The sequence below is a fragment of the Netta rufina genome (assembly GCF_964035555.1).
Source record: "Netta rufina genome assembly, chromosome: 2".
In the NCBI taxonomy this organism is placed as follows: Eukaryota; Metazoa; Chordata; class Aves; order Anseriformes; family Anatidae; genus Netta; species Netta rufina.
The window spans coordinates 3,002,494-3,014,701 of record NC_140124.1 but is presented as its reverse complement, the minus strand read 5'-3'; the positions used below and the strand labels follow the sequence as shown (position 1 = coordinate 3,014,701).

General features: G+C 56.2%; 3 protein-coding genes across 9 annotated transcripts in view; 1 reads left to right on the top strand and 2 right to left on the bottom strand.

The window, feature by feature from the left end:
- GJC2 (gap junction protein gamma 2) overlaps positions 1-670 on the bottom strand; it is a 29,476-nt gene extending 28,806 nt beyond the window's left edge. The window contains exon 1 of the mRNA XM_084283082.1: positions 531-670. The gene's annotated coding sequence lies outside the window, so the exon portion shown is untranslated. The remainder of the gene's footprint in view (positions 1-530) is intronic.
- A 1,523-nt stretch (positions 671-2,193) lies between these two features.
- On the bottom strand, positions 2,194-10,979 carry GUK1 (guanylate kinase 1; the record flags this gene model as incomplete). Of its 4 annotated transcripts, none has more annotated exons than XM_084281535.1 (9): positions 2,195-2,365; positions 2,525-2,610; positions 2,939-3,023; positions 3,696-3,834; positions 5,288-5,384; positions 6,165-6,206; positions 7,430-7,543; positions 8,562-8,736; positions 10,934-10,955. In XM_084281535.1, the coding sequence occupies 7 exons, from the start codon at positions 7,539-7,541 to the stop codon at positions 2,330-2,332; spliced, it is 597 nt and encodes a 198-aa protein (XP_084137661.1). In that variant the 3' UTR covers positions 2,195-2,329. The 4 variants fall into 4 exon arrangements, with proteins under 4 accessions (XP_084137658.1, XP_084137661.1, XP_084137660.1 ...); XM_084281534.1 differs by lacking the exon at positions 10,934-10,955 and adding an exon at positions 9,521-9,726 and having other exon boundaries at positions 8,562-8,967; XM_084281532.1 differs by lacking the exon at positions 8,562-8,736 and having other exon boundaries at positions 2,194-2,365; positions 10,934-10,979.
- A 108-nt stretch (positions 10,980-11,087) lies between these two features.
- MRPL55 (mitochondrial ribosomal protein L55) lies at positions 11,088-12,189 on the top strand. Of its 4 annotated transcripts, none has more exons than XM_084283103.1 (4): positions 11,088-11,154; positions 11,427-11,521; positions 11,602-11,773; positions 11,912-12,189. In XM_084283103.1, the coding sequence occupies exons 2-4, from the start codon at positions 11,466-11,468 to the stop codon at positions 12,056-12,058; spliced, it is 375 nt and encodes a 124-aa protein (XP_084139229.1). In that variant the 5' UTR covers positions 11,088-11,154; positions 11,427-11,465; the 3' UTR covers positions 12,059-12,189. The 4 variants fall into 4 exon arrangements, with proteins under 4 accessions (XP_084139229.1, XP_084139230.1, XP_084139228.1 ...); XM_084283104.1 differs by having other exon boundaries at positions 11,089-11,162; XM_084283102.1 differs by lacking the exon at positions 11,088-11,154 and adding an exon at positions 11,261-11,343.
- Positions 12,190-12,208: the final 19 nt, after the last annotated feature.

The following is a 12,208-nucleotide window of genomic DNA, read 5'->3' as shown; positions in this document are numbered from 1 at the left end:
CCCAGCACCTCACCCTGGCATCCCGGCAGAGCAGCCGAGGAGCATTTCGGCACGGATAAGGCAGCGCAACGCCCTCCTTGCCCCTGGAAAGGGGGCACCCCGCACCTCCTGGCGGCTGCCGCGAGACCCCAAAAACACCCCGCAGCCCCCCAAATCCCACCTGGGCGGGCAGCGGGCAGGCTGAGCATGCAACGCTCGCTTTTTTTCCCCCCTCCCCGTGTATTTAGCTGATGAAACCTCCTCTCCTCCACGGAGCCGAGCGCCCAGAGGCCCCGCACGAGCCGCTCGCCGCCGTCCCGTCGCTTCGCATCAGCACGGGCAGCGAGGCGCTGGGTGCAGCAAGCAGAGGCAGCGGCTAAAAGCAGGTCACCCCGTTATAGGGCAGGTTATTTAGGATTCCCTCCCTGCTCCCACCAGGGAAAAAAGGAGCAGCGGGAGTCGTGGAGGCGCAGCTCAAGCTCTCCGCGTGACTTTTCCCCCCGCGCGAAGCAGCGGCTTTGTCCCTGCCTGTTCCGGGAGCCTTCGCTTACCTCTCCCGCAGCCTGGATTTGGGGCTGGCAACCCTACAGCTCGGGGTGCCTCGGGGCTCCGGCTGCTGGGCCCGTTTTTCCATCTGGTTTTTCCATCTGGCCGCGGCTCCTCGGATCCCGAGCGGTGGCCGTGGGGACCCTCGGAGCTGGGCGAGCGCCGCAGTCGCGCACCTCCGCGTTTGAACGCTCCGCAGCGTGGGCCCCCTGCGTTTTCCTGCTGCCCTTTCCGCCATCTAGAGGGGAAATTTCCCCACTGCAAACGCAGCCCACGGAACGGGACCGAGCTCTTGGCCCCCCGGGGAAATGTCACGCAGGGCCCCACAACGCTCGGCATCGAGCCCTTCGCCACCATGGGGACAGCGGGGATGCTCCCAGGGAGGGGCAATTTTAAGGTAGCGTTTTCCTGGTTATTTAACCAAATCCTAGAAACTTGCCCCTTGGCAGCAGAGAGGATTGCACCCAAGTCTGCAGAAGATATTTAAAATACCCCAGGAGAGGTAAATGATGAAGCTAATCGGCTTTAAAAAAAGGGCTGTGGGAGGTCAGGTCCTGCCTCACGGTGGGGGGGACAGAGTTCAGAGAATTAGGAGGGGGCCAGGAGCAGGGAAAAGCAGAGAAATAGGATATAAAGAGGGTAAGAGCCAAGGTAATTGAGTTAAAAGCATGAGCCTGCCATGGAAAGGGAGTTTTGGTGAGTAAATGAGCACAGCCTGGTGCTGTAGGGTCTGTCTGCTCGTCGTGCACAACGCAGTTGGTCTGGGTTTGTTTTTGGGGAGGATGGGCAGAAGTAATCACGGGGAGGGTGCCAGCTCTGCAGGATTCACAATTTCTCAAGAATCAAGCTCCAAAAGTGTCCGTGGCTTCCAGGAGAGGCTGTGGGACAGCAAGGCTGTGAGCGGAGCCTCGTGCCTGGTGCCTCCCACACTCACCTCTGAGCAACGCGGCTCAGACAGGGACTGATCCTGCCCCTGAGGGCCAGGGCACGACACGAGGGAGGGATCAAAAGGCTCCGAACTAACCTGAAGGCAGCAAAGTTAAGGCTGAACAAAGGCAGGAAAGCAAGGCACAAGGCAAAACTCTCCCTGGCTCGACCCAGAGACTAAAATTCATGGATCCCTGCTAGGAAAGCGGATTTATTTCTGCCCTTAAGAGAGCATTTTATGTATCTTCCAAAAAGAACAGGCTGCACCACTTGGAAATCTTTTTTTCTTTTTTTTTTTTTTTCCCTTAGTTCGTACATATGTAAGCAACCAAAAACCTACCAGCACTGAAGTGGAACACGGGCATTTGAATTACAACGTCACTGCTAAAGTGACAGAGAAAGAAAAGCTCATGGCACGTTTCCCCCGGAATGGGGCTGTGGATAGATCCCATCCCACAACCTTTCCCCTTCCCATCTCTGCTTGTTAAACAAACCCGAGCCGTGCCCAGGTGCTGCAAGAGCAACGGAATCGAACGCCAGGAGGCTGGGGATGATCAAAAAAACCTGGAGGAGCTGCGGCCGGGTCTGCACGAGGAAGCAGAGGCAGCAGGAGGCAGCTCCCAACAGCTCTGCCCCTCAGCAGGTGCTGAGAAGTCGCTTCCAGATTGTCTGCGTGAGGTGTGAACCCATGGGAGCACAGCCCGAGCACCCCCGGCGTACAGAAACAACTGAAAGTTGTGGGTTTTTTTTTTCCTTCCTTTTAATAGAAACATCCTAGGGGAACTCTGGGAGGAGGGTCGGCCTAAAGGGGAATGTCTCTTGAAATGCAACGCCGCGATGTGGTTCGGGAATGATAAGTTAAAGGGTCCAAGCGGGCTCAGGACTTCCTGGATTCTTGGGTCTTCTGGATTTCCTGCAAGGAGACGGGGAAAACAACTCAGCATCCGTCACTCCCGGGAAGCAACGCGGGGTCTGGCAGATCTGGAGAAGGCTGGGCTTGAGGAGCACTGCACACCAGCACGCCCCTGCAGCTTGAACAGGGCACGAGGCAGAAAAAAAAACCCAAACTCACCTTCAGGAGCACCTCCTTCAGTTCGGAATAGGCTTTTTCCAGATCATCGTTAACGATAACCAAGTCGAACAGGCCGGGTTCTTTACCTAGGGAAGGAGCCAAGGGCAGGGGAGTTAGAGGAGGCCGCGTTCTTTCTCTCCCTGCCTCGCCGCTCGTGCGTGAGCTGAGCTCCTGCAGCCTTTTCCCGTTCTTATTTCAGCCACTGCCAACGTGCTCCTCTGCCCAATGCCCTCGAGGAAGCCGCGATGGGAAGCGATGCAGCACGATGCTCAGATCCAAGCCAGCTCATGCCCGAGCCCTGCCAGCGCTCCTCGGGGAGCAGAAGCCAGACGTCCGTGCAGAAAGCAGCTCCTCGGTCACCAGCTCCCTCCTCCCCGCTCCCCGGGCACATTGCTCAAAGGCCCCCGGACTTACTCAGCTCCAGATCGACGCGGGCCGCGCTCAAACGCTTCAGTAAACTTTCCTCTGTCTCAGTCTGCCGGTCACGTAGCCTCTTTTCCTAAATCCAATGACAAACGCGTTAAAAAAAAAGGAGCATCCCGGGTGCTGCGTGCAGAAAACACCCCCACACCAAGAGCCAGGGCTGGGAGCTGGGATTTGTGGGCCTCTCTGCCACATACTCCTTGCACGGCTTCAGCAAGTGACACTTGTGCATCTGCATCCCCTTCTGAACCACGTCGGTGGTTCCATTCTGCCAGAGGTACAGCGTGATCGGTATTTTATAGGGCCACAGGAGGCCAGAAGGTGTATAGGAACCCCAATGCTGCAGAACCGGCCTCCTTAGGGTTAAATTCAGTAGCTGGAAGCAGGTCTGAGCACAAAACCTCCCCACCTTAAGCACATCTAACGCGTTTACAGCCTGGCCGTGCTGTAACAGAGCCTGAAATCAACACAAGAAATCTCACTTCAGCATGGAAACCGTGCAGGAGGGCCCCAAACCCAGGGCACGGGAAGGTTTATCACTGGGGTGAGGGCCTGGAGAGTCAGACCGGGCAGGAGAGGAGCGTGCTTGGAAACACCTCCCTGCCCCTGGCTGTGCAGCCCTTAAAATACGAAGATAAATCAGCGTGGAGATAAATCAAGAAGGGGGGAAACTGCTCGGGGGATGTGGCTTGAGAGCAAGGCGCCGATTACCTCTAACCGCTACCGGCAAGGGAAGGCAGCCGCTCACCAGGACGTCCATGGACGGGGGCTGCACGGAGATGTAGATGGGGTTCAGGTCCGTCCTCTTGATGTTCTTCACGCCCTGGATGTCGACGTCGAGGACGCAGATCTGGTTCTGGGCCTGCACAGCCTGCACCGCGGCTTTGCTGGGGACAGAAGGGACGGGGAAGGGGTCAGAGCCTCCAGAACCAGCGCTGGGGGCTTGGTTCCCCCAACAGCAGCTCTGCCACGCTCCTGCTGCAAGCACTTCGCCGAGAGCCAGCAGCTCCCAGCGCCCCAAGGAAGAAACCCCAACATCTCCCCTCTGCCCACAGCCTCTAAGTTAAAGTCCTGGCTCCTTCGGGAGCCTTTCAGGGGGCTCTGTCCTTAAAGAAATTCATTTTGGGGTTTTAAATGTTATTATTAGCTGGTGAGACTTCGTGGCATTTCATCACCAAGCTCTACTCTTCCAAAATTACCATCACCGGGCAGAGAAAAGCCAAACCACGTCCCTGCCCTCCTGTGCTGCCTCCCAATCACTGACCAAATCGTCTGAGATGCAGACGAGCACGTGTACCCCTCGCCTCTCTCTGCTTTGCAACCCAAACCCCAACATAATTTAGTTTTTATTTTTGGACAGCGTTCAGGTCTCCGATTCCTTCCTAATAACTCCCGATCCTGTCAGCCCTTTCCGCCCAAGCTTGATTAAACGCCAAAATCTGCAAATTTCGCAGAAGCCAGCCCCAGAAAGGAGCCATCCCCACACCCACCCCGCAACCAACTCGGACCGGGTCAGACATCGGGGAGCTGCCACCTCCTCCGCGTGGCAGCCGAGAGGATTAAGCAGGGCAGGCAGGAAGGCAGGGAGGCAGCCAGTCCTACGCAGGATGTACCCGGGGATTAAGGAGGCTGAACTTGGCTTCTCCTTCGTGCCGGGTGTTTGAGGCATGGGGAGCTGCCAGGTTGGGTTCCCCTTGCACAAAAAAGGCACGTTCAGGCCCTTTAACAAATGCAAATCTTCCCAAAACGTATTTCAGGTGACTTTAAATTCAACTAAGCATCCCGGGACACATTTACCTTTCCTTAGCAGGTCCCGGGCTGTAGCACCACAGTTTCCTCCCAATAATTATGTAAGATATCTGACTTCTAATTAACATTGCAGCTTAACGTTTTATTGATCGCCAGCTCCGAGGCCGGGAGCAATGCTATTTTAAAATCCATCCAACTCTTTAACTCTAGTCAAGAGTGGCACGCAAGGCATCTATTTACGAGTCTGCAAGCACTTGGAAAATATTAAGCAGTGCAAACAGACTGCGAAAACTGCCCCTCTGCAAGGAAGCGTTCAGCACACGAACGACTTCAGCAGCCCCACAGCCCACAGAGGATCTGATAAGGCGGCGAGGAGCTAATTATAGCGGGGTAATTCTTTGCAGGATTTAACTTTGCAGTCTAATGGTGAGCAAATCAATCCGACGAGTGCCTCGCTACCAAAAGGAAAGGCTTCATTAAGGCAAGAATCTGTGCTTTGGGGAAAAACGGTGTCATTAAGTTAAAATTTCTTCTCTTTCACCCTAAACTCAGTTCCACCTGGGTTTGGCAGTGAGCACCCAAGTCGCCTACCTCGTCCCGTACATATTTCCGGAGAACTCTGCGTGCTCGAGGAACTCCCCAGCATCGATTTCTTTCTTCATTTCCTCTCGTGTCACAAAGTGGTAATCTGGATGGGACAAAGAGGAAAAACACCCAGGAATTAACAATTTTGAAGGTAAAGATGATCTTTACCTTCAAAAATGCAGGGATGGGTGCTCAGGGGAAAAGCACCTCAAAACCTGCTTAGTACAACGCCGGCTGTCTGTAGATATCTACTCTCCAATTAACATTTACAGCATCCCCTCGCCACCCCAACCAACCAACACCTACTCAAACTATTCTGGAACTCTGTGGGGCCAGACGTGTTGCTGTGCCCTCTTTTCCATGCGCCTTCCCCCTCCCGGTGCAGTGAGAAACCCGTCTGCAAGCTTCAAAGCCACTACAACGGGACTGCCACAGCCCTTGGTGGGAAAACATTTATGATTAAAGACTCGGATGGGAATGAGAGAGACCGGGATATAAAAGGGAAGATGAAATACAAACAAACATCAATGTCTCTCTATCTTTTGTTATTTTTTTCCCCTTTCACTTCAGAGTGAAAGCTGCCTAAGCGCAAGCCTCATTTGATCCTTCCCTTTTTGTTTCTTCTCTCCGCATCTGGCGCACGCTGCGGAGCAGCAGTGACTACGGTCTCGTGGCCAGCGAGATCAAAACCAAAAGTAAACACATCCAGATGTGTCACTGCTCAATGCTCGCTCCTCCTGCCTGCAGGAACGCACCCCATAAACACGTTTGTGGGGCTACCTTATCTGCCCATCGGGATTCGAGCATTTCACACCAAAATTTAGGAGTGTTTGGGGCAGCAACGTGGTGAATCGGGCGAGGCACTGATCCGTACCGCACTCACCTTTGCCATTCACTTCTCCAGGTCTCGGCTGCCGCGTCGTATCTGCAAGAAACGGCCTTGATAATTGTGCAGGCTGACAAGGAAGTCAGAGTACCAAAGAAATAAAAGCACACGCAGCAGATTAGCCCAACCACGCAGGGAGCTGCTCCTCTGTTTAAAATGATCAAAGGTTAGGAATCAGCCAGGGTAAAGCACCACGGCATCGTCAGTCGGCCTTTAATTGGAGAATCCTAGATAATCTGAAAGCAATCAGCTGACATCGTTAGGGGCTGAGCTGTCAATTTGGGATTTAGGAGGCTGGGCTGGGTTTTCTGCTCTGCTAAAGCCCCCCTGTGTGATCCTAAACACATTACTCAGGTCCCTGCCTCAGTTTAGGGGAATAAGTCATTTGGAGTCGTATTATTTTAAGAACATGCCCACAATAAGGCGATGATCACCTCGAGGTTTGTATAAAGCACCAACTACCAAGGTTGGAGCTGCCTCCAGAGATTTAGGGAAAAATATATACAACGAGACAACCCTGGAGGAGACAAGGTTTAGTTTGGAGCGAGATATTCAGTTGAATTAAAAAAATAGAATGAAATAAAACATCTTTCATTTAGTGTAAAGTTTTTTCTACCTCCAGTACCATTAAATTCTTCCACAATCCAGGATTTGCTCTTTTATGATTGAGTGAATTTGGATTTCACAGATCTGAAGGCAAGGATTCCACCTGCGGCACCTGAAGGATTAGGGCAGTAAAAAGCATTTTGAAGTGCACGTAATGCCTTGCAGAGCCCCAGGGAAGATCAGGTGAATGAGCCATGTGTGGCTGAATAATCTTCAAGGTGTCACCCGAGACAAAGGAAACAATATTTTGGGCAAGCTGCCCAAAGAAAATCCTGTTCTGTGCTGTGATCAGAGAGCACAGCGGAATTGGTGACCCCAAGGTGTGTCATTATCAGCCTACAGCCCTTACAAAACACCCCAGAGGGCACCACGCTGTTTTATAGGATTCAGCAGGAGGGGAAGGGGGTTTTTATGGTGCTTCTCCACATCTTCCACGGCTGGGGGAAGATTTCTCCTGGGTTCTTGCCAAATGGCTGCAGAGCAACGGCGGAAGGACTGAGTGTAACGATGGGGCAAAGTGCTTCGTTGATTAACCCCGATACCAAGACTCAGCCAGCCCTGGGCCCACTATTTTTGGGACAGGATCGCAGCTACAGACTCAGGCTCTGGGCTAGCGATCCCGAAATCCCCTACCCCAAACCCTCAGGGATACTCACGGGAGACGCTGAAGCCGAAGATGTTCTCGTAATCCTTAAACAGTTTCTTTATCAAGGTGCTTTTTCCTGCACCCGATGGGCCGCTCAGAACCACCGGCCTTGGTCCCTGCATGGCTGGAAAGAGGAAAAAAAAAACAAAAACCACAGAGCTGCTTAGAAAAACACAGGATAAAATGCAGGGGGACCTGCGGGCTGCCACCCACCCGCAGCCTGTAACCCAGAGGTGTCACCACGAGCAAGACGAATCCCTCGGCTCTGCTTCCCCCAAGCAGCAAAACCCCGAAAAAGGCAAAATTTTTAAACCTCGCCGGCTGGGTCCAGCCCCGGGAGCCTTTCTGCTGCTAATTAGATCATGGCAAGGGCAGCCCGACCTCCCAGATCACTGCTGAAGCATCCTTAAGCTGAGCACGGCCTCTTACAGAGCTGGCCATGGCCCTGCTGCCTAATCCCACCTCGCTGCCTCCCTGACCCCAGCCCGTGGGTGCCGGATGCCTCCTTATCCCTAAATCCCCTCGGCACGGCTCTGTGGTGTCACAGGCAGCTCTCAAGCCAGCAAATTAGGGGAGTTTTTCCCCCTTTCCCTGAGGGATCTCGGTGCTTGCCTGACCTGTGCTTATCCAGGGCGAGAGGAAGAGGCTGGCGTGGGCATAAACCCACCCGAGTTCAATCGCTGGCCAAAAGGGACCTGCTTTTTGGGATTTTTTTTTTGGTCGTGCTGCAGGATTGGCCCCTCTGTGCATTATTATATTGCTGGTTTAGGCTTTTTCATCCGAAAAAAATCATCAAGGCTGGGCAAACCGTTAAGAAGTGCCCACGGGCACGGCCCGGCTCTGTCCTTCCCTTCGCTCCTTGGTAGTTCCCAAAGATCCGAGAATTATCCCCAAATATCCACAAGGATCATCGAGTCCAAGTCCTGAAACCGCAGCTTTTCCCTAAATGCTCAGCCCCCAAAAGCAGAAGCACACCCTCTGCACCTCCCCACACCCCTCCTACCTGCCCAAATCTCCTCCCTGCTTCTTCCCCTCGCCCTAAATCACCCAGAGGAGCACTGGGGACCCAGTTTATCCTCCCAGTCACTCCAGTATGCCCCAGACACGGCTCCTCGTGTGGCATCACTGCCGGGCATCCCTACCTCGTCCTTCTGCTCCCTTCCAGCTCCTCACGATGGGCTCGCGGGCAGGACCCGGGCTGTGTGTGAGCTGTTAATCGCCCCGGGATGATTTTAAGACGGCCGAGGAAGACTGCCCGCTGCTCTTTAATCTTCTCTCCTGGCTTCTGCTCCGGCAGCTGGCCAAAAGCAGGTCTGGCTGGGGCAGAGCAGCGAGCCTCAGGGAACGCCAAACCCGGCTAACCACGACCTAGGGTTCCTGCTTTGTTGTTTCTAGGAGCCTCCTTTAAATCCTGAAGCTCCCAAAATCCTCGGTGAATGGGAACCGACTGCCCCAAGCTCTTGTTTCAGAGGGTCTTGGCTTCGCAGCACCCCTTTCCATCACAAACCTCCTCTCTGCCCAGCCAGGGCTCACGCCGAGCACCTCTTTCTTTGGGGAAAAAAAGGTTGAGAATACCCCAGAGGACTCACAGATGTCCCCTCCTGCCTCCTCCTTTGCTGCAGAGGAACACACGAGGTAAATTACAGAAAAAAAAATTGCGATTTCCACCGCCAGACAAAGGAGCCTGGCAGCAAACACCCAGCTGGCAAGCTGGGAACCGGGGCCAGCAGGTGGCAAAAATAGCTTTTGGGGCCGGCCTGGCACAGCAAAGCCCCCTGCCCCTACGTGGTTGCAGCTGTGAGAATTCCAGGGACGCTTTGAGCAGGGGTTGAATTTGTTTTTTCCCCCTTTTCCGCTCAGATTTTGACATTTTCAGTGGGTGTGAGGTGAGGAGAGGGGCAGGGAGCTGCCACCAGAGCGAGGAGCATCTCTCGGGCCAGCCCCGCTTCCTAAAACCACCCCAAATTTCAGCTGGCAGGCGGCACGGAGACAGTAAGGCCCAGGACAGACATCCCAAGAGCTAAACGAAATTAATGCCGATTAGCTGGCAGCCCGTAAGGAGGAGGCAAAGCCCCCCTGGCCGAGTCGAAAAGCAGCTTACAGGACAGTTTCTTTGGAGCCCCAGGAAAGGTCTCCCGGATTAGGGATGTAAAATGTAAACCTGTTCCCTATTTTTAGCAGGTTCTTCAGAGGTGCAACCCTGACTCTGTAAGCGTTGGGACGCTTCCTGAGCGGGCGGCGACAGCTCAAGGCTCAGCACATCCAGCCGGGGAGCCCCAGGGGCATTGTAGGGGAACCCTTCCACGCACCGGGGCAGGTTTCCATCAATGGGATGCTCACACAGCCGTGGTCACGCATCCAGCCCCTCAGCCCCTCAAGGGGATCTCACAGGATCCCCCCCAGCCCCTCAGAGCCACCCCCAGACCCTCATTGCCCACCCCTGGACCTTCACAGGTCACCCCTCCACCCCACAGGGGCCTTGCAGAATCCCTACAGCCCCTCACAGGGACCTTACAGGACCCCAGCAGCCCCTCACAGTCCCCACCCCACCAAAAACCCTCAAAGGACCCTCACAGGGACCTTTAGAGCCCCTCGCAGAGTCCTCACAGGACCCCTGGCCCTTCACAGGACCCCCAGAAGCCCCTCATAGGATCTTCACAGGACCCCCTGGCCCTTCCCAGGACCCCTCAGCCCCTCACAGGGACCTTACAGGACCCCAGCAGACCCTAACAGCTCCTCAAATGACCCTCAAAAGCCCCACAGGACCCCAAAAGCCCCCCCCCAGCCCCTCTCAGCACCTGACAGGAACCCCCTGCTTCCTCACAACCCCCAAGCCCCTCACAGGGACCTTATGGGACCCCAACAGCCCCTCAAACGACCCCCACAGCCCCTCACAGACACCTCACAGGATCCCAGCCCCTCACAGGACCCCAGAAGCCCCTCATAGGACCCCCCAGTTCCTCAAAGTCCACTCTAGCGACCCCCTCAGCCCCTCACAGGCTCCTCACAGCACCCCCGACCCCTCACAGCCCCCCTCAGCCCCTCACAGGACCCCAGCAGCCCCTTATAGCCCCTCAAAGGATCCTCACAGCCCCCCCAGCCCCTCATAGGGACCCCACAGGACCCCCTCAGCCCCTCACAGGACCCCTCAGCCCCTCACAGACTCCTCACAGCATCCCCGACCCCTCACAGCCCCCCTCAGCCCCTGACAGGACCTCACAACCCCTCACAACCCCCCGAGCCCCTGACAGGACCCCCCAGCCCCTCACAGAGACCTCACAGGACCCCAAAAGCCCCTCACAGCCCCTGACAGGAAGCCCCTGGTCCCTCACAACCCCCCAGCCCCTCACAGGACCCCACAGCCCCTCACAACCCCCCGATCCCCTCACAGACACCTCACAGGACCCCAGCAACCCCTCAAACGATCCTTACAGCCCCTCCAGCCCCTCATAGGACCCCAAAGCCCCTCACAAGACCCCAAAACCCCTCATAGGACCCCCCCGTCCCCCCTCACCCGCCGCCGCCCGGCCGAAGGCTCCGCGCAGCCGCCGCCAGCTCATGAGGGGAGGGGGGGGGAGGGAGGGGTGGTAGGCAAGCGGCACCGGGAGGGGCGTGGCCTGCGCCTCAGCGAGGCCACGCCCCCCTCCGAGCCAGGCCACGCCCACAACGCCGAGGCCACGCCCCCTCACCCCGGCGCGCGGGGAGAAGGGGGAAGGCGGTGGCGGTCGAGGGGGGGTGGGCACGTGAGCGGGGCGAACCACTGAGGGGGGGGGGAAGTGCGGGGGGGGGGGAGCGCGGGGCAAACCATTGCGCGGGTGCGCGAGGGGGGAGCGCGAGCGCGGCGGGCGCCATTTTGGAGGCTTCTGGGCGTGAGGGCGCGGGCGCCATCTTGAGGCTGAGGGGCGGCGGGGTTTGGGGGCACGGGTAGGGGCTAAACTCGTCGCTGAGGTGTTAATAGGGCTCAGTAGGGCTTTATCTGTTCCTGTGACCGCTGTTTTGGTCTTTAGGTTGCGTGAGGGAGCGGCTCCACATCCTCTCACACCTCAATGCTGTGCCTGAGCTTGGCCCAGGCCGGGATGGCGGCCCTGAGGAGCTCGCTGAGGTAAAAGTGGAGCCCTCAGCCCGCCTCGCGGCTCCCAGCAGGGCTGGTGCTGACCTGTTGTGTCCCCTTTACCTCCCCAGCCTCGTGCCGCCTCGCCGCCTGCACACCGCCTGCAGCCTGGCCAACTCCAACCGGGTGGCCGTGTCCCGCCTGCAGCGCCAGGCGTACGGCCGCCAGTACCCGCTGCTGCTGGTCAGGACCGACGGCTCCACCGTCCACATCCGCTACAAGGAGCCCAAGAAAATCCTCATGGTAAGGCGCTCGCCTCCCCAGGGCCACTTATTGAGGAACACTGTGGCAACTGTTTATTGATTTGAAGATCAGAACCAGCTTTTGGATGCTCTGATGCTTCCCAGTGTCACTTTTTAATGTCCTTTTTTTCCCCCTCAGTTACCCCTGGACAGCAACACGCTGCCCGAGGCGGAGAGGAAGGCCCGGCTGCGGCGCCAGTTCCCCACCAAACTGAGGGCCAGGGAGGAGGAGGACGCCTTCGACAAGCTGGATATGGAGAAATACAAGAAATTCTGGAAGAAATGACAGCGTGAAGCCCTCCTCACAGCGTGAGGCAGCGCCTCGGGGGGGTCACTCCCTTTGCGACGGGGCGGCCGATGGACTGTGACCTAACAGCGACAAGGAAAAAAATAATAATAATATTTTGTTGTGGAGAATTTTGGGCTGGTTTTGCCT